The following is a 26,500-nucleotide window of genomic DNA, read 5'->3' as shown; positions in this document are numbered from 1 at the left end:
CTTTGAAAGGTAACTTAACTATACACAGACTTACTCATACAGGTGAGAAACCATATCAATGTGATATCTGTGGTAAATCCTTCTCTCGAAATAGTGACCTAGCTACCCACAAATTTACTCATACAGGAGAAAAGCCATATTCCTGTGATATCTGTGGTAAATCATTCACTCACAGAAGTGCTGTAACTGTACATAAACGTACTCATACAGGTGAGAAACCATATCAATGTGATATCTGTGATAAATCATTCTCTCAAAGTGGTGACTTATCCACTCACAGGTTTATCCATACAGGTGAGAAACCTTACCACTGTGATATCTGTGGTAAATCATTCTCTGTAAAAGCTAACTTAACTAATCACAAACGTATTCATACAGGTGAAAAGCCATATCACTGTGATATTTGCAGTAAATCATTCATTCAAAAGGGACAATTAAGTAGACACAAATGTATTCCTTTAGGAATGAAATCACATCATTGTGACACCTGTGGTGAATCATTCTCTGTAAAAGCTAACTTAACTAATCACAAACGTACTCATACAGGCGAAAAGCCTTATCACTGTGATATCTGTGGTGAATAATTCACTCAAATGGGACATTTAAATAAACACAAATGTATTCATTCAGGGGTGAAGTCACATCATTGTGACACCTGTGGTGAATCATTCTCTGAAATAGAGCACTTGACCACTCACAGACTCATTCATTAGGAGAGAAACCATGTCATTGTGATATCTGTGGTGAATGGTTCTCTCAAATAAATCTCTTAGATAAACACAGACACACATCGATATAGAAGAGAAACCATGTAACTGATTCTGTGGTATATCCTTCTCTGAAAAAAGACAATTAACTACAGATATATTTCTCATCATAGAGAAGAGTGACTGTATCAATATCAAAAGTCATTTGTTGATAGGAATATCTTATATAACAATAAATGTATCCAGATGATAAAGAAGATATAACAAAATACTATATTTTTTATTTATCTACCATTCTGATATTTTTAATAAAAGCTGTTTTTCATAATCTCTTATATAAAATCCGTTCTGTCTGTCTGTCTGTGTGTCTTGTCGGATTTCGGGCATCCTCCATCCGATTGCACTTAAATTTTATATGTAGATACCGACGATATCAGGGCGTGTATTAGTCTTTGAAAAAATTACAAAAATCGATTCCAGGTGAGAAAAAATTACAATAATATATTCCAGGTGAAAATGCGATCAATAAAGCCGTTTTTGTCCTGGTTTTCCTCCGTCAACCTGTACATAACTGCACCTTCCATTTTTTGTTGTTTTTGTCCTGCTTAAAGGCACGTTTCTTTCCTGCCAAGCTTACTGTTTAAACCATGTTTGTGTTCTCCCAGTCAACAGCCTTATAATTACTGGTACTTTAAACTCTTCGGTTGCATATTTTTGTGAATAAAATCGTTTTTCCTTGGAATAGAAAAAAAGTCTACCTTTATTTCTTCTTTTGCTGGTGTCCCTAATTTAGGTTAAATCAGTGTTTCTCAAAGGGGAGGCCTATGGAGCGGTCGGACAAGTTGTTTTGAGAAAATTTGGTTTAAATGTTTGACAACTCAGCACATTCCATTGGACGGCCGGGAGGAGGGGGTATTTTGCTCATGTGTATATATATATATATATAAAGTAGACTGTGTGATTTCGTTGTCTTCCTTCCTTCTACCATATACGGGTTGCAAATACTGTTGTTTGTGGAGACTTCTTTTTGTAGTAATAGTAATAGTAGCCTATTTGGCTGCTATTTCTAATATTTTCGGTATGTGGTTTAAGCAACTTGTTGCAAATAACCCTTTGTTATAATTATATATATATTATTGTCCCAGGGGCGTTCTCATAAATTCCTCATGCTTTTCCATCTAGATTTACCTCCAGCCAACCCATTTGCATGCATCGTTTTTGTCATAACTGCACCTTCCATTTTTTTGTTGTTTTTGTACTGCTTAAAGGCAGTATGAATATGTCCCTCGTTTAAGAAATAGATTGGGTTTATTTACATTTGTGGAAAAAAAAAAGAAAGATACCCTTCCCCCCAACCCTAACCCTAAAACAGATTGAAATGCAATAGATCGATACTAGGGTCATAATTATGGGTGACAATTTCATATGACACCACTAGGAAAAACTGCCGTTCAAACCGAAAAGATCCCTTTTTCTTCAGAAATGTAAATAAACCCAATCTGTTTTTTAAACGAGGGGCATTTTCATACGGCACAGAATGTTCTTTACCTCAATAGACGTCATTGATTGGTTGAAATTGCAGAAATTGAAGAAAAGAAACAACAAATATCTTACAAACTACAGAATTTTCTCAATAAAGCCAAGAGAAAAAGATGCTTTATAAACACATTCTACCAGTATACGAAGTTTAAAAGTGTTTAGTTACGTGGAAATTATTTTAAAAAACTGCCGGTCAAACAGAAAAGATCCACTTTACTTTTCATCCTTTCACCACCGAATAAAAAAGATAAGTACAAGATAAACAGGGACGTCGGTGTAATCGACTCGTCCCTTTCTCCAAATTGCTGGCCTCGTACCAAAATTTGGAACCTTTATTAGTTCATAAAACTCAGAGCTTCCTGAAGGACCACCACGTCGAACTGATGTACCCACTGAACTCTAGATGATCCTAGCTTAAATGCAGAGTTACTTCCCCATGGTACGTTTTCCCGCAATATTTTTCATTCCCTGCCGTTGATGGACCCTCGCCTACATTATCACCTGTCTCGTTCGTTTAACAGATAATTAGCCAACATTTAATTTAATAGACGTGATTGCTAATTAACAATATCAATCATTTATCTCCTGCATTCTTTACCACGTTGATCTTAAAAATATAAATCAGCATTCATGGTAAAACCTAGAATTTCTTACGAAGCCATCATTCGCTTCCTTGGCTAAAGTTCTGACTGCCTCAACGTTCTGCGACTTCGTTGCCGGATCCTATATACCTATTTCTTTGCTACCCACCAGGGGCTAAACACAGAGGGGACAAACAAGGACAGACAAACGGATTAAGTCGATTACATCGACCCCAGTACGTAACTGGTACTTATTTAATCGACCCCGAAAGGATGAAAGGCAAAGTCGACCTCGGTTTAATTTCTGACTTGCTTGAACGTACTGCGACTTGTTCCTTGCTGGATCTCTATGTTACCTGCTTACTGTCATTGTCCACCTTGGATTTATTGTGATATCTTCCTCCTCCACAGGGTCTATAAACGATAGGTAAGTGTTATATATATTCCGTCATTGTCTACCTTGGCTAAAGTTCTCATTTGGACATCCGTCTCTACAGTAGATTCATCATTAATGTGTCAGTATTATTTACCTCCGCTTCTTTTTCTTTTTCTCTCTGTTCAGTAAATTATCGGGAAAAAAAACTGAGTGAAGACAATAAACCCAATAGGGTGATCCTTCGGTATAGGTACACACTTGACCTTGTTTACATTTCTGGAGATAACAGAAACCCCTTTTCTCTCACCCCTAACCCTAAACCCGCATATATAAAAAAACACCTTGAAATGTATCCGGTACTTATACCGAAGTTACGCCATGGGGCAATCTTTCGTCTCTAGTAGACCTTTCCGTCGATTTCCGTAAAAAATTTTTTTCTTTTTACATATGGGCTTGCGGGAACTTCTGAAGTAATGAGAGCGAAAGAGACTAAGAAAAGGCGATTGTATGACGAGGGAAGTTCTTTTGAAGTTACCGTCCAGGGGAAGCATTGATGTACATGTGTGTGTGTGTTTGATGGGGTGTGGGAGACAGACAGTATGTTGTGTAAGTGAAGTGCTTCTGTTAGTGTGTGTGAAGAGACAGAGAGAGAGTAATGTGTGAAAGAAAGAGATAACTGAAATTTTTACTCTTTACTCTTTTACTTGTTTCAGTCATTTGACTGCGGCCATGCTGGAGCACTGCCTTTAATCGAGCAACGCGACCCGGGACTTATTCTTTGTAAGCCCAGTACTTATTCTATCGGTCACTTTTGCCGAACCGCTAAGTGATGTGGACATAAACACACCAGCATCGGTTGTCAAGCAATGCTAGGGGGACAAACACAGACACACAAACATACATATATTTATATATATATATACATATATACAACGGGCTTCTTTCAGTTTCCGTCTACCAAATCCACTCACAAGGCTCTGGTTGGCCCGAGGCTACAGTAGAAGACACTTGCCCAAGATGCCACGCAGTGGGACTGAACCCGGAACCATGTGGTTGGTAAGCAAGCTACTTACCACACAGCCGCACGTTTGTATCTATGTATGTATTCTGCATATTCATGTGTTTGTGTGTGTACGTCTGTGTCCTTGTGTGTGCACGTCTGAGTGTGTCTGTGTATGGGTATTTGTGACTGTGCATACATCTGTTGTGCATGGATGTGTGTCTCTCTATGTGTCCTTGTGTGAAGTGTGCATGTGTGTATATAGTGCTGTCCTTCAATCTTCCTTTGCACGTGTGTGTGTGTGTGTGTGTTTGCTTGGCTGCCTATATTACTTATGTACCAAGGCGGCGAGCTGGCAGACACGTTAGCGCACCGGGCGAAATGCCTAGCGGTACTTCGTCTGTCGTTACGTTCTGAGTTCAAATTCCGCTGAGGTCGACTTCGCCTTTCAGGGTCAATAAATTAAGTACCAGTTACGCACTGGGGTCGATATAATCGACTTAATTCCTTTGTCTGTCCCCTCTATGTTTAGCCCCTTGTGGGCGGTAAAGAAATATATATTACTTATGTACGTATCATTCTGTTTACTTGGACATCAATGTTTTGAAACTGACCTGTTTCCCTTCCACTTCAAATGGTTTCAGTGCTGAGTTGCTGAAGCAGAAATATTGTAGCAAATATTCTGCTCAATACCACAGATTTGCCTGTCAGTTGCTTGACGATAACCACTTGACCATGTCCCTTAGTGACTAACAATATGTGCATCTCTGATGATGAGCAGGAGAAGTGGGGGGGAAGTGCCATAGCTGTGGGTTTAGAGGGATTCTTTGGGGTTTGAATTATTATCATAAGAAGGGAAAAGTTTGAGGGAGATCTTAGCTACTTTTCAAACTGTCTAGGGGTTAACAAATAAGGAATAACAATTGCTACCCAAGGCCCAAAATCTTGTTACACAATGTTATCTGTTGAAGGCCTTCAACTCCTCTCAAATACAATGTTCATATAAGATTGAGTCTGTATTTTCATGAAGCCTTGTTTAAAAAAAATCTAGCAGTAAATGTCGTATATAAATGAACACCAAGCCTTTGTCATAACCAAAGCTACACTCTGTCTTAAACTGTTTTTTCTCTCTTATTTCAGAATATCAGAGGACATTGGCATCAGAGGAATTTTACTGCAGAAGCGTCATCAATATTTATCATATTTTGAAGATGATGTTACACAGAACTGGATATAAGAACCCTGTTTATGTAAATTAACTGTGAATTACAGTAAAATATTTCTTCTGAGTGACATTATTGGTGAAATTTCTTGGATTCACTCTGAAACGAGTACAACCTAAATTTGAATTCTGAATAAACTTGGATAAATTTAAAAAGACATTTACAACATCTGAAGATATCAGCAAAGCTTATATTTGATAAAAATATGGCAGTTGTAACATTTGTTAGGAATAAAATATAGAAACAAGAAGAAAGGAAATTTCCAGACCATTTTGTTGAAGAAAAAATTACAGAAAGAGGAATTGTGTGAGAATCTTGGAATTTTGTTAGTTTTAGCTGCAGAGATGCCAAAAGAAAGAGGAAAATCTGTATACGACTGTGATATCTGTGGTAAATCATTCTCTCTAAAGAGTTACATAGCTACTCACAAACTTAGTCATACAGGAGACAAACCATATCAATGTGATATCTGTGGTAAATCATTCACTCAAAACAGTCACGTAACTAAACACAAACTTACTCATACAGGAGAGAAACCATATCATTGTGATATCTGTGGTAAATCATTCTCTCTAAAGAGTTACATAGCTACTCACAAACTTAGTCATACAGGCGATAAACCATATCATTGTGATATCTGTGGTAAATCATTTTCTAATTGTAGTGGTTTAACTTGTCACAGACGTATTCATACAGGAGAGAAACCATATCAGTGTGATATCTGTGGTAAATCATTCTCTGTGAGAGTTAACTTAGCGACACACAAAGTTATTCATACGGGAGAGAAACCATATCATTGTGATATCTGTGGTAAATCATTTTCTAATTGTAGTGGTTTAACTTGTCACAGACGTATTCATACAGGAGAGAAACCTTATCAGTGTGATATCTGTGGTAAATCATTCTCTGTGAGAGTTAACTTAGCGACACACAAAGTTATTCATACGGGAGAGAAACCATATCAGTGTGATATCTGCGGTAAATCATTCTCTCGAAACGGTGACTTAGCTAAACACAGACATACTCATACTGGCGAGAAACCCCATCAGTGTGATATCTGTGGTAAATCATTTTCTAATTGTAGTGGTTTAACTTGTCACAGACGTATTCATACAGGAGAAAAGCCATATTCCTGTGATATCTGTGGTAAATCATTCACTCGAAATAGTGACTTAGCTAAACACAGACATACTCATACAGGCAAGAAACCTTATCAGTGTGATATCTGTGGTAAATCATTCTCTCGAAATAGTGACCTAGCTACCCACAAATTTACTCATACAGGAGAAAAGCCATATTCCTGTGGTATCTGTGGTAAATCATTCACTCACAGAAGTGCTGTAACTGTACATAAACGTACTCATACAGGTGAGAAACCATATCAATGTGATATCTGTGATAAATCATTCTCTCAAAGTGGTGACTTATCCACTCACAGGTTTATCCATACAGGTGAGAAACCATATCACTGTGATATTTGCAGTAAATCATTCATTCAAAAGGGACAATTAAGTAGACACAAATGTATTCCTTCAGGAATGAAATCACATCATTGTGACACCTGTGGTGAATCATTCTCTGTAAAAGCTAACTTAACTAATCACAAATGTACTCATACAGGCGAAAAGCCTTATCACTGTGATATCTGTGGTGAATCATTCACTCAAATGGGACATTTAAATAAACACAAATGTATTCATTCAGGGGTGAAGTCACATCATTGTGACACCTGTGGTGAATCATTCTCTGAAATAGAGCACTTGACCACTCACAGACTCATTCATTAGGAGAGAAACCATGTCATTGTGATATCTGTGGTGAATGGTTCTCTCAAATAAATCTCTTAGATAAACACAGACACACATCGATATAGAAGAGAAACCATGTAACTGATTCTGTGGTATATCCTTCTCTGAAAAAAGACAATTAACTACAGATATATTTCTCATCATAGAGAAGAGTGACTGTATCAATATCAAAAGTCATTTGTTGAAAGGAATATCTTATATAACAATAAATGTATCCAGATGATAATAAAGATATAACAAAATACTATATTTTTTATTTATCTACCATTCTGATATTTTTAATAAAAGCTGTTTTTCATAATCTCTTATATAAAATCCGTTCTGTCTGTCTGTCTGTGTGTCTTCTCGGATTTTGGGCATCCTCCATCCGATTGCACTTAAATTTTATATGTAGATACCGACGATATCAGGGCGTGTATTAGTCTTTGAAAAAATTACAAAAATCGATTCCAGGTGAGAAAAAATTACAATAATATATTCCAGGTGAAAATGCGATCAATAAAGCCGTTTTTGTCCTGGTTTTCCTCCGTCAACCTGTACATAACTGCACCTTCCATTTTTTGTTGTTTTTGTCCTGCTTAAAGGCACGTTTCTTTCCTGCCAAGCTTACTGTTTAAACCATGTTTGTGTTCTCCCAGTCAACAGCCTTATAATTACTGGTACTTTAAACTCTTCGGTTGCATATTTTTGTGAATAAAATCGTTTTTCCTTGGAATAGAAAAAAAGTCTATCTTTATTTCTTCTTTTGCTGGTGTCCCTAATTTAGGTTAAATCAGTGTTTCTCAAAGGGGAGGCCTATGGAGCGGTCGGAGAAGTTGCCTTGAGAAAATTTGGTTTAAATGTTTGACAACTCAGCACATTCCATTATACGGTGGGGGTGCATTTTGCTCGTGCATATATATATATATATATATATATATATATAAAGTAGACTGTGTGATTTCGTTGTCTTCCTTCCTTCTACCATATACGGGTTGCAAATACTGTTGTTTGTGGAGACTTATTTTTATAGTAATAGTAGCCTATTTGGCTGCTATTTCTAATATTTTCGGTATGTGGTTTAAGCAACTTGTTGCAAATAACCCTTTATTATAATTATATATATGTTATTGTCCCAGGGGCGTTCTCATAAATTCCTCATGCTTTTCCATCTAGATTTACCTCCAGCCAACCCATTTGCATGCATCGTTTTTGTCCTGCTTTTCTTTTGTCATAACTGCACCTTCCATTTTTTTGTTGTTTTTGTACTGCTTAAAGGCAGTATGAATATGTCCCTCGTCTAACAAACAGATTGGGTTTATTTACATTTGTGGAAAAAAAAGAAAATTACCCTTCCCCCCACTCATAACCCTAAAATAGATTGAAATGCAATAGATCGATACTAGGGTCATAATTATGGGTGACAATTTCATGACACCACTAGAAAAACTGCCGTTCAAACCGAAAACATCCCTTTTTCTTCAGAAATGTAAATAAACACAATCTGTTTTTTAAACGAGGGGCATTTTCATACGGCACAGAATGTTCTTTACCTCAATAGACGTCATTGATTGGTTGAAATTGCTGAAATTGAAGAAAAGAAACAACAAATATCTTACAAACTATAGAATTTTCTCAATAAAGCCAAGAGAAAAAGATGCTTTATAAACACATTCTACCAGTATAGGAAGTTGAAAAGTGTTTAGTTACGTGGAAATTATTTTAAAAAACTGCCGGTCAAACAGAAAAGATCCACTTTGCTTTTCATTCTTTCACCACCGAATAAAAAAGATAAGTACAAGATAAACAGGGACGTGGGTGTAATCGACTCGTCCCTTTCTCCATATTGCTGGCCTCGTACCAAAATTTGGAACCTTTATTAGTTCATAAAACTCAGAGCTTCCTGAAGGACCACCACGTCGAACTGATGTACCCACTGAACTCTAGATAATCCCAGCTTAAATGCAGAGTTACTTCCCCATTGTACGTTTTCCCGCAATATTTTTCATTCCCTGCCGTTGATGGACCCTCGCCTACATTATCACGTGTCTCGTTCGTTTAACAGATAATTAGCCAACATTTAATTTAATAGACGTGATTGCTAATTAACAATATCAATCATTTATCTCCTGCATTCTTTACTACGTTGATCTTAATAATATAAATCAGCATTCATGGTAAAACCTAGAATTTCTTACGAAGCCATCATTCGCTTCCTTGGCTAAAGTTCTGACTGCCTCAACGTTCTGCGACTTCGTTGCCGGATCCTATATACCTATTTCTTTACTACCCACCAGGGGCTAAACACATAGGGGACAAACAAGGACAGACAAACGGATGATTAAGTCGATTATATCGACCCCAGTACGTAACTGGTACTTATTTAATCGACCCCGAAAGGATGAAAGGCAAAGTCGACCTCGGTTTAATTTCTGACTTGCTTGAACGTACTGCGACTTGTTCCTTGCTGGATCTCTATGTTACCTGCTTACTGTCATTGTCCACCTTGGATTTATTGTGATATCTTCCTCCTCCACAGGGTCTATAAACGATAGGTAAGTGTTATATATATTCCGTCATTGTCTACCTTGGCTAAAGTTCTCATTTGGACATCCGTCTCTACAGTAGATTCATCATTAATGTGTCAGTATTATTTACATCCACTTCTTTTTCTTTTTCTCTCTGTTCAGTAAATTATCGGGAAAAAAAAACTGAGTGAAGACAAACCCAATAGGGTGATCCTTCGGTATAGGTACACACTTGACTTTGTTTATATTTCTGGAGATAACAGAAACCCCTTTTCTCTCACCCCTAACCCTAAACCCGCATATATAAAAAAACACCTTGAAATGTATCCGGTACTTATACCGAAGTTACGCCATGGGGCAATCTTTCGTCTCTAGTAGACCTTTCCGTCGATTTCCGTAAAAAATTTTTTTCTTTTTACATATGGGCTTGCGGGAACTTCTGAAGTAATGAGAGCGAAAGAGACTAAGAAAAGGCGATTGTATGACGAGGGAAGTTCTTTTGAAGTTACCGTCCAGGGGAAGCATTGATGTACATGTGTGTGTGTGTGTGTGTTTGATGGGGGTGTGGGAGACAGACAGTATGTTGTGTAAGTGAAGTGCTTCTGTTAGTGTGTGTGAAGAGACAGAGAGAGAGTAATGTGTGAAAGAAAGAGATAACTGAAATTTTTACTCTTTACTCTTTTACTTGTTTCAGTCATTTGACTGCGGCCATGCTGGAGCACCGCCTTTAATCGAGCAACGCGACCCGGGACTTATTCTTTGTAAGCCCAGTACTTATTCTATCGGTCACTTTTGCCGAACCGCTAAGTGATGTGGACATAAACACACCAGCATCGGTTGTCAAGCAATGCTAGGGGGACAAACACAGACACACAAACATACATATATTTATATATATATATACATATATACAACGGGCTTCTTTCAGTTTCCGTCTACCAAATCCACTCACAACGCTTTGGTTGGCCCGAGGCTAAAGTAGAAGACACTTGCCCAAGGTGCCACGCAGTGGGACTGAACCCGGAACCATGTGGTTGGTAAGCAAGCTACTTACCACACAGCCGCACGTTTGTATCTATGTATGTATTCTGCATATTCATGTGTTTGTGTGTGTACGTCTGTCTCCTTGTGTGTGCACGTCTGAGTGTGTCTGTGTATGGGTATTTGTGACTGTGCATACATCTGTTGTGCACGGATGTGTGTCTCTCTATGTGTCCTTGTGTGAAGTGTGCATGTGTGTATATAGTGCTGTCCTTCAATCTTCCTTTGCACGTGTGTGTGTGTGTTTGCTTGGCTGCCTATATTTCTTATGTACCAAGGCGGCGAGCTGGCAGACACGTTATCGAACCGGGCGAAATGCCTTGCGGTACTTCGTCTGTCGTTACGTTCTGAGTTCAAATTCCGCTGAGGTCGACTTCGCCTTTCAGGGTCAATAAATTAAGTACCAGTTACGCAATGGGGTCGATATAATCGACTTAATTCCTTTGTCTGTCCCCTCTATGTTTAGCCCCTTGTGGGCGGTAAAGAAATATATATTACTTATGTACGTATCATTCTGTTTACTTGGACATCAATGTTTTGAAACTGACCTGTTTCCCTTCCACTTCAAATGGTTTCAGTGCTGAGTTGCTGAAGCAGAAATATTGTAGCAAATATTCTGCTCAATGCCACAGATATGCCTGTCAGTTGCTTGACGATAACCACTTGACCATGTCCCTTAGTGACTAACAATATGTGCATCTCTGATGATGAGCAGGAGAAGTGGGGGGGGAGTGCCAAAGCTGTGGGTTTAGAGGGATTCTTTGGGGTTTGAATTAATATCATAACAAAAGAAAAGTTTGAGGGAGATCTTAGCTACTTTTCAAACTGTCTAGGGGTTAACAAATAAGGAATAACAATTGCTACCCAAGGCCCAAAATCTTGTTACACAATGTTATCTGTTGAAGGCCTTCAACTCCTCTCAAATACAATGTTCATATAAGATTGAGTCTGTATTTTCATGAAGCCTTGTTTAAAAAAAATCTAGCAGTAAATGTCGTATATAAATGAACACCAAGCCTTTGTCATAACCAAAGCTACACTCTGTCTTAAACTGTTGTTTCTCTCTTATTTCAGAATATCAGAGGACATTGGCATCAGAGGAATTTTACTGCAGAAGCGTCATCAATATTTATCATATTTTGAAGATGATGTTACACAGAACTGGATATAAGAACCCTGTTTATGTAAATTAACTGTGAATTACAGTAAAATATTTCTTCTGAGTGACATTATTGGTGAAATTTCTTGGATTCACTCTGAAATGAGTACAACCTAAATTTGAATTCTGAATAAACTTGGATAAATTTAAAAAGACATTTGCAACATCTGAAGATATCAGCAAAGCTTATATTTGATAAAAATATGGCAGTTGTAACATTTGTTAGGAATAAAATATAGAAACAAGAAGAAATGAAATTTCCAGACCTTTTGTTGAAGAAAAAATTACAGAAAGAGGAATTGTGTGAGAATCTTGGAGTTTTGTTAGTTTTAGCTGCAGAGATGCCAAAAGAAAGAGGAAAATCTGTATACGACTGTGATATCTGTGGTAAATCATTCTCTCAAAGTGTCACATAACTAACACAAACTTATTCATACAGGAGAGAAACCATATCATTGTGATATCTGTGGTAAATCATTTCTCATTGTAGTGGTTTAACTTGTCACAGATTTACTCATACAGGAGAGAAACACCATCATTGTGATATCTGTGGTAAATCATTTGCTCGAAATGGTACCTTAACAACACAAACGTATTACAGGCAAGAAAACATTTCAGTGTGATATGTGTGGTAAATTATTTTCTTTCAAAGGTAACTTAACTATACACAAACTTACTCATACAGGGGAGAAAACCATTTCAGTGTGATATCTGTGGTAAATCATTCTCCTTGAGAGTTAACTTAGCGACACAAAATTTACTCATAAGGGGAGACAAACCATATCAGTGTGATATCTGTGGTAAAACATTCACTCCACAGAAGTGCTGTAACTGTACATAAACGTACCATACAGGAGAGAAACCATATCACTGTGATATCTGTAGTAAATCATTCTCTCGATGAGTACTTAGTTACTCACAAACTTACTCATACAAGGGAGAAAACCTTACAGTGTGATATCTGCGGTAAATCATTCTCTCGAGATGGTAACTAGCTATGCACAAACATACTCACACAGGAGAGAAACCCCATCATGTGATATCTGTGGTAAATCATTCTCACGAAATGGTGCCTTAGCTAAACACAACATATTCATACAGGAAGAAACCCCATCAGTGTGATATCTGCGGATAAATTATTTCTTTGAAAGGTAACGGGACTATACACACAGACTTACTCATACAGGTGAGAAACCTTACCACTGTGATATCTGTGGTAAATCTTCTCTCGAAAAGTGACCTAGCTACTCACAAATTTACTCATACAGGAGAAAAGCCATATCCTGTGATATCTGTGGTAAATCATTCACTCAAGAAGTGACTTTAATGACATAAAAGTACTCATTCAGGGGAGAAGAACCATATCAATGTGATATCTGTGGTAAATCATTCTCTCGAAATAGTGACTTAGCTACCCACAAATTTACTCATACAGGAGAGAAGCCATATTCCTGTGGTATCTGTGGTAAATTATTCAGTCACAGAAGTGCTGTAACTGTACATAAACGTACGCATACAGGTGAGAAACCATATCACTGTGATATCTGTGATAAATCATACTTTCAAAGTGGTGACTTATCCACTCACAGATTTATCCATACAGGTGAGAAACCTTACCACTGTGATATCTGTGGTAAATCATTCTCTCAAAATAATCTATTGACCAGGCACAAACGTACACATACAGGCGAAAAGCCATATCATTGTGATATCTGTGGTAAATCATTCACTCAAAAGGGACATTTAAGTAGACACAAAGGTATTCATTCAGGAGTGAAATCACATCAGTGTGACACCTGTAGTGAATCATTCTCTGAAATAGATCACTTGACCACTCACAGACTCATTCATTAGGAGAGAAACCATGTCATTGTGATATCTGTGGTGAATGGTTCTCTCAAATAAATCTCTTGGATCAGTGGTTTTCAACCAGGGTTCCACAGAACCTTAGGGTTCCACCAGCACAGTCCAGGGGTTCCGCAAGAAGTTGCAAAATTGCTAAAATCAGCAGTTATTTTTAATTCTCCTGTGCAGATATGTGTGCATAAGACTATTAAATTATTGCACAGGGGTTCCTCGAGCCAGTGGAATGTTTCCTTGGGGTTTCGCTCTAGTAAAAAGTTTGAAAAGCACTGGCTTAGATAAACACAGACACACATTGATATAGAAGAGAAACCATGTAACTGATTCTGTGGTATATCCTTCTCTGAAAAAAGACAATTAACTACAGATATATTTCTCATCATAGAGAAGAGTGACTGTATCAATATCAAAAGTCATTTGTTGAAAGGAATATTATATACAATAAATGTATCCACATGATAAAGAAGATATAACAAAAACACGATATTTTATTTATCCCCATCAATATCTACATTCTGATATTTTTAATAAAAGCTGTTTTTCATAAATCTCTTATATAAAATCCGTTAATGTCTGTCTGTATGTGTGTCTTCTCGGATTCGGGCATCATCCAATCCGATGCAATTAAATTTGATTGTAGATACCGACTGTATCCGGGTGTGTATTAGTCTTTGAAAAAATACAAAATTGATTCCAGGTGAGATGCAATCAATAAAGCCGTTTTGTCCTGCTTTTCTTCCGTCAACCTGTACATAACTGCACCTTCCCATATTTGTTGTTTTGTCATGCTTAAAGGCAAATTTCTTCCTGCCACGTTACTGTTTAAAACATGTTTGTGTTCTCCCAGTCAACAGCCTTATAATTCATCCGATTGCACTTAAATTTGATTTGTAGATACCGACTGTATCAGGGTGTGTATTAGTCTTTGAAAAAATTACAAAAATTGATTCCAGGTGAGAATGCAATCAATAAAGCCGTTTTTGTCCTGCTTTTCTTCCGTCAACCTGTACATAACTGCACCTTCCATTATTTGTTGTTTTTGTCCTGCTTAAAGGCACATTTCTTTCCTGCCAAGCTTACTGTTTAAAACATGTTTGTGTTCTCCCAGTCAACAGCCTTATAATTACTGGTACTTTAAACTCTTCGGTTGCATATTTTTGTGAATAAAATCGTTTTTCTTTGGAATAGAAAAAAAGTCTATCTTTATTTCTTCTTTTGCTGGTGTCCCTAATTTAGGTTAAATCAGTGTTTCTCAAAGGGGAGGCCTATGGAGCGGTCGGAGAAGTTGCCTTGAGAAAATTTGGTTTAAATGTTTGACAACTCAGCACATTCCATTATACGGTGGGGGTGCATTTTGCTCGTGCGTATATATATATATATATATATAAAGTAGACTGTGTGATTTCGTTGTCTTCATTCCTTCTACCATATACGGGTTGCAAATACTGTTGTTTGTGGAGACTTCTTTTTGTAGTAATAGTAATAGTAGCCTATTTGGCTGCTATTTCTAATATTTTCGGTATGTGGTTTAAGCAACTTGTTGCAAATAACCCTTTGTTATAATTATATATATATTATTGTCCCAGGGGCGTTCTCATAAATTCCTCATGCTTTTCCATCTAGATTTACCTCCAGCCAACCCATTTGCATGCATCGTTTTTGTCCTGCTTTTCTTTTGTCATAACTGCACCTTCCACTTTTTTGTTGTTTTTGTACTGCTTAAAGGCAGTATGAATATGTCCCTCGTTTAAGAAATAGATTGGGTTTATTTACATTTGTGGAAAAAAAAGAAAATTACCCTTCCCCCCACTCATAACCCTAAAACAGATTGAAATGCAATAGATCGATACTAGGGTCATAATTATGGGTGACAATTTCATGACACCACTAGAAAAACTGCCGTTCAAACCGAAAAGATCCCTTTTTCTTCAGAAATGTAAATAAACCCAATCTGTTTTTTAAACGAGGGGAATTTTCATACGGCACAGAATGTTCTTTACCTCAATAGACGTCATTGATTGGTTGAAATTGCAGAAATTGAAGAAAAGAAACAACAAATATCTTACAAACTACAGAATTTTCTCAATAAAGCCAAGAGAAAAAGATGCTTTATAAACACATTCTACCAGTATAGGAAGTTGAAAAGTGTTTAGTTACGTGGAAATTATTTTTAAAAACTGCCGGTCAAACAGAAAAGATCCACTTTACTTTTCATCCTATCACCACCGAATAAAAAAGATAAGTACAAGATAAACAGGGACGTGGGTGTAATCGACTCGTCCCTTTCTCCATATTGCTGGCCTCGTACCAAAATGTGGAACCTTTATTAGTTCATAAAACTCAGAGCTTCCTGAAGGACCACCACGTCGAACTGATGTACCCACTGAACTCTAGATAATCCCAGCTTAAATGCAGAGTTACTTCCCCATTGTACGTTTTCCCGCAATATTTTTCATTCCCTGCCGTTGATGGACCCTCGCCTACATTATCACCTGTCTCGTTCGTTTAACAGATAATTAGCCAACATTTAATTTAATAGACGTGATTGCTAATTAACAATATCAATCATTTATCTCCTGCATTCTTTACTACGTTGATCTTAATAATATAATCAGCATTCATGGTAAACCTAGAATTTCTTACGAAGCCATCATTCGCTTCCTTGGCTAAAGTTCTGTCTGCCTCAACGTTCTGCGACTTCGTTGCCGGACCCTATATACCTATTTCTTTCTTTGCTACCACCCACCAGGCTAAACACATAGGGGACAAACAAGGACAGACAAACGGATTAAGTCGATTACATCGACCCCAGTACGTAACTGGTACTTATTTAATCGACCCCGAAAGGATGAAAGGCAAAGTCGACCTCGGTTTAATTTCTGACTTGCTTGAACGTACTGCGACTTGTTCCTTGCTGGATCTCTATCTATGTTACCTGCTTACTGTCATTGTCCACCTTGGATTTATTGTGATATCTTCCTCCTCCACAGGGTCTATAAACGATAGGTAAGTGTTATATATATTCCGTCATTGTCTACCTTGGCTAAAGTTCTCATTTGGACATCCGTCTCTACAGTAGATTCATCATTAATGTGTCAGTATTATTTACATCCACTTCTTTTTCTTTTTCTCTCTCTGTTCAGTAATTATCGGGAAAAAAAACTGAGTGAAGACAATAAACCCAATAGGGTGATCCTTCGGTATAGGTACACACTTGACTTTGTTTATATTCTGGAGATAACAGAAACCCCTTTTCTCTCACCCCTAACCCTAAACCCGCATATATAAAAAAACACACCTTGAAATGTATCCGGTACTTATACCGAAGTTACGCCATGGGGCAATCTTTCGTCTCTAGTAGACCTTTCCGTCGATTTCCGTAAAAAATTTTTTTCTTTTTACATATGGGCTTGCGGGAACTTCTGAAGTAATGAGAGCGAAAGAGACTAAGAAAAGGCGATTGTATGACGAGGGAAGTTCTTTTGAAGTTACCGTCCAGGGGAAGCATTGATGTACATGTGTGTGTGTGTGTGTGTGTGTTTGATGGGGGTGTGGGAGACAGACAGTATGTTGTGTAAGTGAAGTGCTTCTGTTAGTGTGTGTGAAGAGACAGAGAGAGAGTAATGTGTGAAAGAAAGAGATAACTGAAATTTTTACTCTTTACTCTTTTACTTGTTTCAGTCATTTGACTGCGGCCATGCTGGAGCACTGCCTTTAATCGAGCAACGCGACCCGGGACTTATTCTTTGTAAGCCCAGGACTTATTCTATCGGTCACTTTTGCCGAACCGCTAAGTGATGTGGACATAAACACACCAGCATCGGTTGTCAAGCAATGCTAGGGGGACAAGCACAGACACACAAACATACATATATTTATATATATATATATACATATATACAACGGGCTTCTTTCAGTTTCCGTCTACCAAATCCACTCACAAGGCTCTGGTTGGCCCGAGGCTAAAGTAGAAGACACTTGCCCAAGGTGCCACGCAGTGGGACTGAACCCGGAACCATGTGGTTGGTAAGCAAGCTACTTACCACGCAGCCGCACGTTCGTATCTATGTATGTATTCTGCATATTCATGTGTTTGTGTGTGTACGTCTGTCTCCTTGTGTGTCTGTGTATGGGTATTTGTGACTGTGCATACATCTGTTGTGCATGGATGTGTGTCTCTCTATGTGTCCTTGTGTGAAGTGTGCATGTGTGTATATAGTGCTGTCCTTCAATCTTCCTTTGCACGTGTGTGTGTGTGTGTGTGTGTGTGTGTGTGTGTGTTTGCTTGGCTGCCTATATTTCTTATGTACCAAGGCGGCGAGCTGGCAGACACGTTAGCGCACCGGGCGAAATGCCTAGCGGTACTTCGTCTGTCGTTACGTTCTGAGTTCAAATTCCGCTGAGGTCGACTTCGCCTTTCAGGGTCAATAAATTAAGTACCAGTTACGCACTGGGGTCGATATAATCGACTTAATTCCTTTGTCTGTCCCCTCTATGTTTAGCCCCTTGTGGGCGGTAAAGAAATATATATTACTTATGTACGTATCATTCTGTTTACTTGGACATCAATGTTTTGAAACTGACCTGTTTCCCTTCCACTTCAAATGGTTTCAGTGCTGAGTTGCTGAAGCAGAAATATTGTAGCAAATATTCTGCTCAATGCCACAGATTTGCCTGTCAGTTGCTTGACGATAACCACTTGACCATGTCCATTAGTGACTAACAATATGTGCATCTCTGATGATGAGCAGGAGAAGTGGTGGGGAGTGCCAAAGCTGTGGGTTTAGAGGGATTCTTTGGGGTTTGAATTAATATCATAAGAAAAGAAAAGTTTGAGGGAGATCTTAGCTACTTTTCAAACTGTCTAGGGGTTAACAAATAAGGAATAACAATTGCGACCCAAGGCCCAAAATCTTGTTACACAATGTTATCTGTTGAAGGCCTTCAACTCCTCTCAAATACATGTTCATATAAGATTGAGTCTGTATTTTCATGAAGCCTGTTTAAAAAAAAATCTAGCAGTAAATGTCGTATATAAATGAACACCAAGCCTTTGTCATAACCAAGCTACACTCTGTCTTAAACTGTTGTTTCTCTCTTATTTCAGAATATCAGAGGACATTGGCATCAGAGGAATTTTACTGCAGAAGCGTCATCAATATTTATCATATTTTGAAGATGATGTTACACAGAACTGGATATAAGAACCCTGTTTATGTAAATTAACTGTGAATTACAGTAAAATATTTCTTCTGAGTGACATTATTGGTGAAATTTCTTGGATTCACTCTGAAATGAGTACAACCTAAATTTGAATTCTGAATAAACTTGGATAAATTTACAAAGACATTTGCAACATCTGAAGATATCAGCAAAGCTTATATTTGATAAAATATGGCAGTTGTAACATTTGTTAGGATAAAATATAGAACAAGAAGAAAGAAATTTCCAGACCACTTTGTTGAAGAAAAAATTACAGAAAGAGGAATTGTGTGAGAATCTTGGAGTTTTGTTAGTTTTAGCTGCAGAGATGCCAAAAGAAAGAGGAAAATCTGTATACGACTGTGATATCTGTGGTAAATCATTCTCTGTAAAGAGTTACATAGCTACTCACAAACTTATTCATACAGGTGAGAAACCTTATCAGTGTGATATCTGTGGTAGATCATTTTCTGTGAAAGTTAACTTAGCTACTCACAAATTTACTCATACAGGGGAAAAGCCACATCATTGTGATATCTGTGATAAATCATTTGCTCAAAGAAGTGCTGTAACTGTACATAAACGTATTCATACAGGCGAGAAACCATTTCAGTGTGATATCTGTGGTAAATCATTCTCTCGAGATGGTAACTTAGCTGCTCACAAGGTTATCCATACAGGAGAGAAACCATATCAATGTGATATCTGTGGTAAATCATTCTCTCAAAGTGCTGTTTTAGCTACACACAGATTTACCCATACAGGAGACAAACCATATCAGTGTGATATCTGTGGTAAAACATTCCCCCACAGAAGTGCTGTAACTGTACATAAACGTACCCATACAGGTGAGAATCCATATCAATGTGATATCTGTAAAAAATCATTCTCTCTAAATAGTTACATAGCTACTCACAAACTTATTCATACAGGTGAGAAACCTTACGAGTGTGATATCTGTGGTAAATCATTCTCCGTGAGAGTTAACTTAGCTATGCACAAACTTACTCATACAGGAGAGAAACCTTATCATTGTGATATCTGTGGTAAATCATTCACTCACAAAAGTGGTGTAATTGTACATAAACGTATTCATACAGGAGAGAAGCCATATCAATGTGATATCTGTGATAAATCATTCTCTCAAAGTGGTGACTTATCCACTCACAGATTTGTCCATACAGGTGAGAAACCTTACCACTGTGATATCTGTGGTAAATCATTCTCTGTAAAAGCTAACTTAACTAATCACAAACGTATTCATACAGGTGAAAAGCCATATCACTGTGATATCTGCAGTAAATCATTCACTCAAAAGGGACATTTAAGTAGACACAAAGGTGTTCATTCAGGGGTGAAGTCACATCATTGTGACACCTGTGGTGAATCATTCTCTGAAATAGATCACTTGACCACTCACAGACTCATTCATTAGGAGAGAAACCATGTCATTGTGATATCTGTGGTGAATGGTTCTCTCAAATAAATCTCTTAGATAAACACAGACACACATTGATATGGAAGCGAAACCATGTAACTGATTCTGTGGTATATCCTTCTCTCAAAAAAGACAATTAACTACAGATATATTTCTCATCATAGAGAAGAGTGACTGTATCAATATCAAAAGTCATTTGTAGAAAGGAATATCTTATATAACAATAAATGTATCCAGATGATAAAGAAGATATAACAGCATGTTATAACAACTTACTAACACTATATTTTTATATATCCTTATCAATTCTGATATTTTTAATAAAAGCTGTTCTTTCATAATATTCATATATATATTCCATTTAAGATAATTTCTGAATGAATAAAAAATTCTATTAATGTTTGTCCAATTATTACAAAACTGTTTCTCAGAGTTTCACGTTCTTGTTCGTTGGACAGTTGGAATGGAATGTTTCCATCACACCTGTCTCTTGAATGCAAACTTGACACTCAGATTAACAGTTTTGTGATAAATTTGCAGCTTTAAGAAAAGTATGTATGTATGTGTATGTATATGGCCGTCCCCATGATAGATCGTTAGCCACTACACACATCTTTTTCTCTTTTTGTTTCTTTGTGTGTCCCTTTCTGTCGAAGAGCGTAGGCTCGAAACGTAAAAGAATTTTTCTATTCCTGAGCCATTATACTAATACATCTGTTTGTTTTGTACACCACCTGTCTTCGTCTTTTGTTTATTTTCGTAAACTCTCCCTATATATATATATATATATATACCATATACATATTACATTATATGCATATACATATATATATACATATATAATATATATATATATATATATATATATACATATACATATAAATATATATATATATACGTATACATATAAATATATATATACGTATACATATATATATATTACATATATGTATATACATATATGTATATACATATATATATATATACATACATGTATATATATGTATATACATATATATATATATACATATATATATATATATACATATATATATATATATACATATATATATATACATATATATATATATACATATATGTATATACATATATATGTATATATACATATATATATATACATATATGTATATACATATATATACATTCATATATATACATACATATATATATACATACACTAGCAGTATCGCCCGGCGTTGCTCGGGTTTGTAGGGAAATAATTATATAAGCATTTTTAGATATGTAAAGTATAATAGCCATCTCAATATGGCTAACCACAAAGGGGAGGGGTGTTACTGTAGCTTTTTACGTTCTGAGATTTAATAATAATTTTAGAGAGTTACTTCCCTTATATATGTCAAAAATGGATTAAAAATGGGAAAAATTGATGGTAAATTTTTTTTAAATCGTAGACTCATCGTAGACGCGCGCTAATACCCAGACGGTTCTCGATATGAATCACGACTATAGATAACCCGGTTGGTTTTGGTTAAACTGGCACGGCCAAATGTGGGAGTGTTAGGAATCTAAATCGTAGGAGACAGACACACACCTCACTTTTATATATAAAGATTCCTCTATTTACATAATATGAGGTCTCTTTCTTTCTTTTGTTATCTTACTGTTTTTTTACCAATATACATATATATATATATATAAATATATATATAGTTACAGAGATGTACTTGCATAGCAAGTGACTTGATCTGAGATCGTGTGCTGGAACGAAAACAGTTGCAGCGTTGAAGGTGTTTATAAGCCATTTAAGAAACACACAAAACCGTTAGATTCACTTCAACATTTAAATTTAATTTGTCAAAATATTTTCGTCGCTTGAGACCGCGACCTGTTAGCACGATATTTTTGTCAGTGAACAGGTCGCGGTCTCAAAGCGACGAAAATATTTTGGCAAATTAAATTTAAATGTTGAAGTGAATGTAACGGTTTTGTGTGTTTTCTTAAATGGCTTACAAACACCTTCCACGCTGCAATATATATATACACACATATATATATATATGTATGTATGTACTGATGTGTGTATATGTGTATGCATTATGTGTGTGTGTGCGTGTCTGTGCTTGTGATTGTCCTCCACCACTGCTTGACAACGAATGTTGGTTTGTTTACATCCCTGTCACCCAGTGGTTTGACAAAGGAAACAGATAGAATAAGTACAATGCTTACAAAAATAAAACTGGAGTTGATTCATTAAACTACAATTCTTCAAGGCATTGCCCCAGCATGGCCACAGACCAATGGCTGGAAAAAGCAGAAGAATAAAAGAATACATTCTCTGCTTTGGTCTTATGTTCAAGGAATGAGAAAGCTTGAGTTTACATGAGAAGGCCTAACAGACCTGGTAGAAACAGCAGCCAAATCTCCCTCAAATCACACCTTACTGTCTTATGTATGTATATATATATGAGCCAATGAGGGGACCTCTACATGGTAGCTAGACCTGGTAGAAATAGCAGCCAATTTCCCCCAAATCACACCTTACTGTCTTATCTATGTATATATGTATGTTGAGCCTATGAGGGACACCCCTACATGGCAGCTAGACCTGGTAGAAATAGCAGCCAAATTTCCCCCAAATCACACGTTACTGTCTTATCTATGTATATATGTATGTATGAGCCTATGAGGGAGACCCCTACATGGCAGCTAGACCTGGTAGAAATAGCAGCCAAATTTCCCCCAAATCACACCTTACTGTCTTATCTATGTATATATGTATGTATGAGCCTATGAGGGAGACCCCTACATGGCAGCTAGACATGGTAGAAATAGCAGCCAAATCTCCCTCAAATCACACCTTACTGTCTTATCTTTCTGCTACTTGGATATAGGTGTTATATTCGTCGTAAAAAACTTTCTTGTCACACACTCACGCACACACACACACACACACACACACGCGCACACCCACACACACCCACTCACACACACGCACGTTAGCTTACAATTTTATTTATATATTTGCGTGTCTATGTGTTGAAAGAGGAAGTGGGAGGCAGAGTGAAAGAATCACTCACTACAGTAAGTCAATTACTTTCATTTTATTCGTTGCCCACTGTGTGTGTGCGTTTGCGTGTGCTGTAAACCAGACTAAGAAAAGCATTTGACACACACACCAGAATGTGAGTTTTCTGTAAATTTGCTTAATTGGAGTTTAAATTTTAAAAACTGGACCTGGCATGACGCGATGCATTGTACTCTTAAAAATGCAAGGTAAATTGTAATTGAAGAAATCCTATATTGTAGATTTGTATAACTCCCAAAGGGAGGCAGATAAAATCTGCCTTTTATAATAAGAGATATATACATACATATATACATACACATATATATATATATATATATATATATATATATATATATATATATATATATATATATACACACATATATATATATATATCTCTTATGATAAAGGCAGATTTTCTCTGCCTTCCAAATCGTTCGTTTTTTATACAATTGTACAATATAGAATTTCTTCAATTGGAATTTACCTATGATTTTTCTAAGTAGATTCCATTGGTTTATGGCATGTAAAGTTTTTCAATTTCACCCCCAATTAAGCAAAAATTCGAGAAAACTCAATATTTTACGATTTCCCTCTTTCATTTCAAGTCCTTCACTCCTTCCATTACCACTACACTTTCTCCTCCTTTCTCTTTGCAAGTGTGCAACAATTAAAGTGAAAGTATTTATACCTCAACAAAAATACAGAGCAAACAGAAACAAATAAATACATAACGATTTACTCCTCACACAATTTCTTCAATTGGAGATTACCTATAATTTTTCCAAGTACATCCATTCGGTCATGGCATATAAATTTCTTTCAATTTCACCCCAAATTAAGCAAAAATTCGAGAAAACTCAATATTTTACGATTTCCCTCTCTCACTTCAAACGCTTTACTCCGCCTATTTCTCCCACTTCCTCTTTACACACATAGACACGCAAACATATACATATATGACAGTGTCAATTGTTGAAAGAAAATTGTAAGCCAAGGTGTGTGTGTGTGCGTGTGTGTGTGTAACAGGGATGAGCCATTAATAGAGGTCATCCTTTTTGCTAGAGGAAGATCCGCTATGGTCTTATATGCTACACCACTGGTTTTCAATTCATATTAATCAAATTAATATTCAATTTTTCACCCTTATTATGTGTGTGTATTAGCAATTCGTATAAAATTGCATCAATGACTTGAACTTGAACAAGTGGTTTCACATAAACGTTGTTGTGTTGCATTTGTTAAATAATTGTAAACCGTAACCCTCCCCCTTTCGGAGAAGGGGCTTTGGTTATTGTTTCAAAATTGAATTGTGTCCCTGTTTGGGGAAATTGACAATATTTTCACCGTCTTTACGGAAGCATTTTTGTTAAAATGCCTTCGATAGAAGAAAGTCCAAAAATGAATTTTGCTGCAGCCGTACACTTCTATACAAGAGGGAGGACAAGATCCAATTGATCGAAATTGCAAGAGACGGGCCTACAGTTCTAGTCTGTTATATATTTTGAGTATTGTTATCACTAGCGATATCAAGATACATACATAGGGGCAAGTGTGGCTGTGTGGTAACAAACTACGTTCGAAGATACTGTACTTGATATGGGCGATCTATGGCCTACCTTCAACAAACACTCTGTCTTCACATTTGCTGCGTGAGACATATTTTAATGTTGACGAGCTTGCCAAGTACATAGCCGACAATGAGCCAAATCTCCTTCCAGAACAGAAGTTCGCTTACAACTCTGTTGTTAATTCAGTCCGGGCCAAAGCTGGGAGGATTTTTTCCTGGACGCTCCTGGGGGCACTGGGAAAACTTTTGTCAACAAATTAATATTGGCTGAGATTAGGCAAACACAAGGCATTGCCCTAGCTGTGGCATCATCTGGAATTGCAGCTACTTTGTTGCCAGGCGGCAGGACAGCTCACTCCACTTTCAAGCTCCCGCTTGACTTAGTGAAGACTGAGACACCGACTTGCAACATCAGTAACAGCTCCGATCAGGCAGAAGTCTTCAGACGATGCAAGCTTATCGTTTGGGATGAATGCACGATGGCCCACAGAGGTGCTCTTGAGGCACTAGATAGATCTCTCAGAGACATCAAACACTTCCCGTTATTCCCAAAGGGACTAGAGCTGATGCAGTAAGTGCGTGTCTTAAGTCGTCCACATTGTGGCCACTGGTGAAGACTCTCAAACTTCACACCAATATGCGTGCTCATATGCGACGTGATATCACATCAGCAGCATTTTCTCACACCCTCCTTGCACTTGGCGAAGGCAAAATACCAGGGGATGAAAATGGTAATATTGCCATCGATTCCATTTGTACCATTGTTAAAACGCCTTTTGATCTCAGAGATGCAGTGTTCCCAGATCTACAAGCTAATTATCAGAATATGGATTGGATTGGCCAAAGGGCTATTCTGGCCCCGAGGAATAAAACTGTTCACCATATTAATGATGAAATGCTAAAACTCATTCCTGGGGATGTCTATGTATATAAGTCTATCGATACAACTCCTGACCCAGAGGACGTCATCAACTATCCAATAGAGGTACTCAATTCCTTTGAGCCCCCCGGACTACCACCACACATTCTCAAATTTAAAGTTGGTGCCCCTATAATGCTCATTAGAAATTTGGTTCCCCTAAAACAATGCAATGGCACACATTTGATCGTTAAGTCCTTATCTCCACCGTAAACTTATATCGATATTTGCCTGAATAATCACCATAATTCAGTGCAATCATTAACAGTACTTTCAAGCAATTCTGCTAGTATATATATATCCGAAATGCAGTTCGAAGAAGCCCACCATTTACCGGATGTATGATTTATAAACTTTTCCATGTGCTTCGTTAGAAAGAGCAGTTGGCTGTTTGACTCCGACAGTACTGGTCGTTTATTTATGATATGTTCAGAATCAGTCTTACTGATGAGCATTGGACGCAAATTCTTCTGAGGTTGAGTGCGAAATCACAGGTAATATAAGACTAAATTCATTTT

At 37.1% G+C, this 26,500-nt stretch overlaps 3 protein-coding genes across 5 annotated transcripts in view; 2 read left to right on the top strand and 1 right to left on the bottom strand.

Moving 5' to 3' along the window:
- Window positions 1–26,500, bottom strand: part of LOC115225116 — a 384,942-nt gene that overhangs the window by 266,947 nt on the left and 91,495 nt on the right. The gene's annotated exons all lie outside the window — the stretch shown is intronic.
- Window positions 1–26,500, top strand: part of LOC115225115 — a 396,737-nt gene that overhangs the window by 328,423 nt on the left and 41,814 nt on the right. The window lies entirely within an intron of this gene.
- Window positions 2,707–12,634, top strand: LOC118768151 (zinc finger protein 708-like). Of its 2 annotated transcripts, XM_036514086.1 has the most exons (4): window positions 2,707–3,254; window positions 5,344–6,038; window positions 6,123–6,172; window positions 12,594–12,624. In XM_036514086.1, the coding sequence occupies exons 2-4, from the start codon at window positions 5,771–5,773 to the stop codon at window positions 12,600–12,602; spliced, it is 327 nt and encodes a 108-aa protein (XP_036369979.1). In that variant the 5' UTR covers window positions 2,707–3,254; window positions 5,344–5,770; the 3' UTR covers window positions 12,603–12,624. The 2 variants fall into 2 exon arrangements, 1 of the variants encoding a protein (XP_036369979.1); XR_005004008.1 differs by lacking the exons at window positions 2,707–3,254; window positions 5,344–6,038; window positions 6,123–6,172 and adding exons at window positions 9,534–9,768; window positions 11,857–12,514 and having other exon boundaries at window positions 12,594–12,634.

Source organism: Octopus sinensis, linkage group LG27 (assembly GCF_006345805.1).
Source record: "Octopus sinensis linkage group LG27, ASM634580v1, whole genome shotgun sequence".
Classification (NCBI taxonomy): Eukaryota; Metazoa; Mollusca; class Cephalopoda; order Octopoda; family Octopodidae; genus Octopus; species Octopus sinensis.
This window is presented reverse-complemented; position numbering and strand designations above follow the sequence as displayed.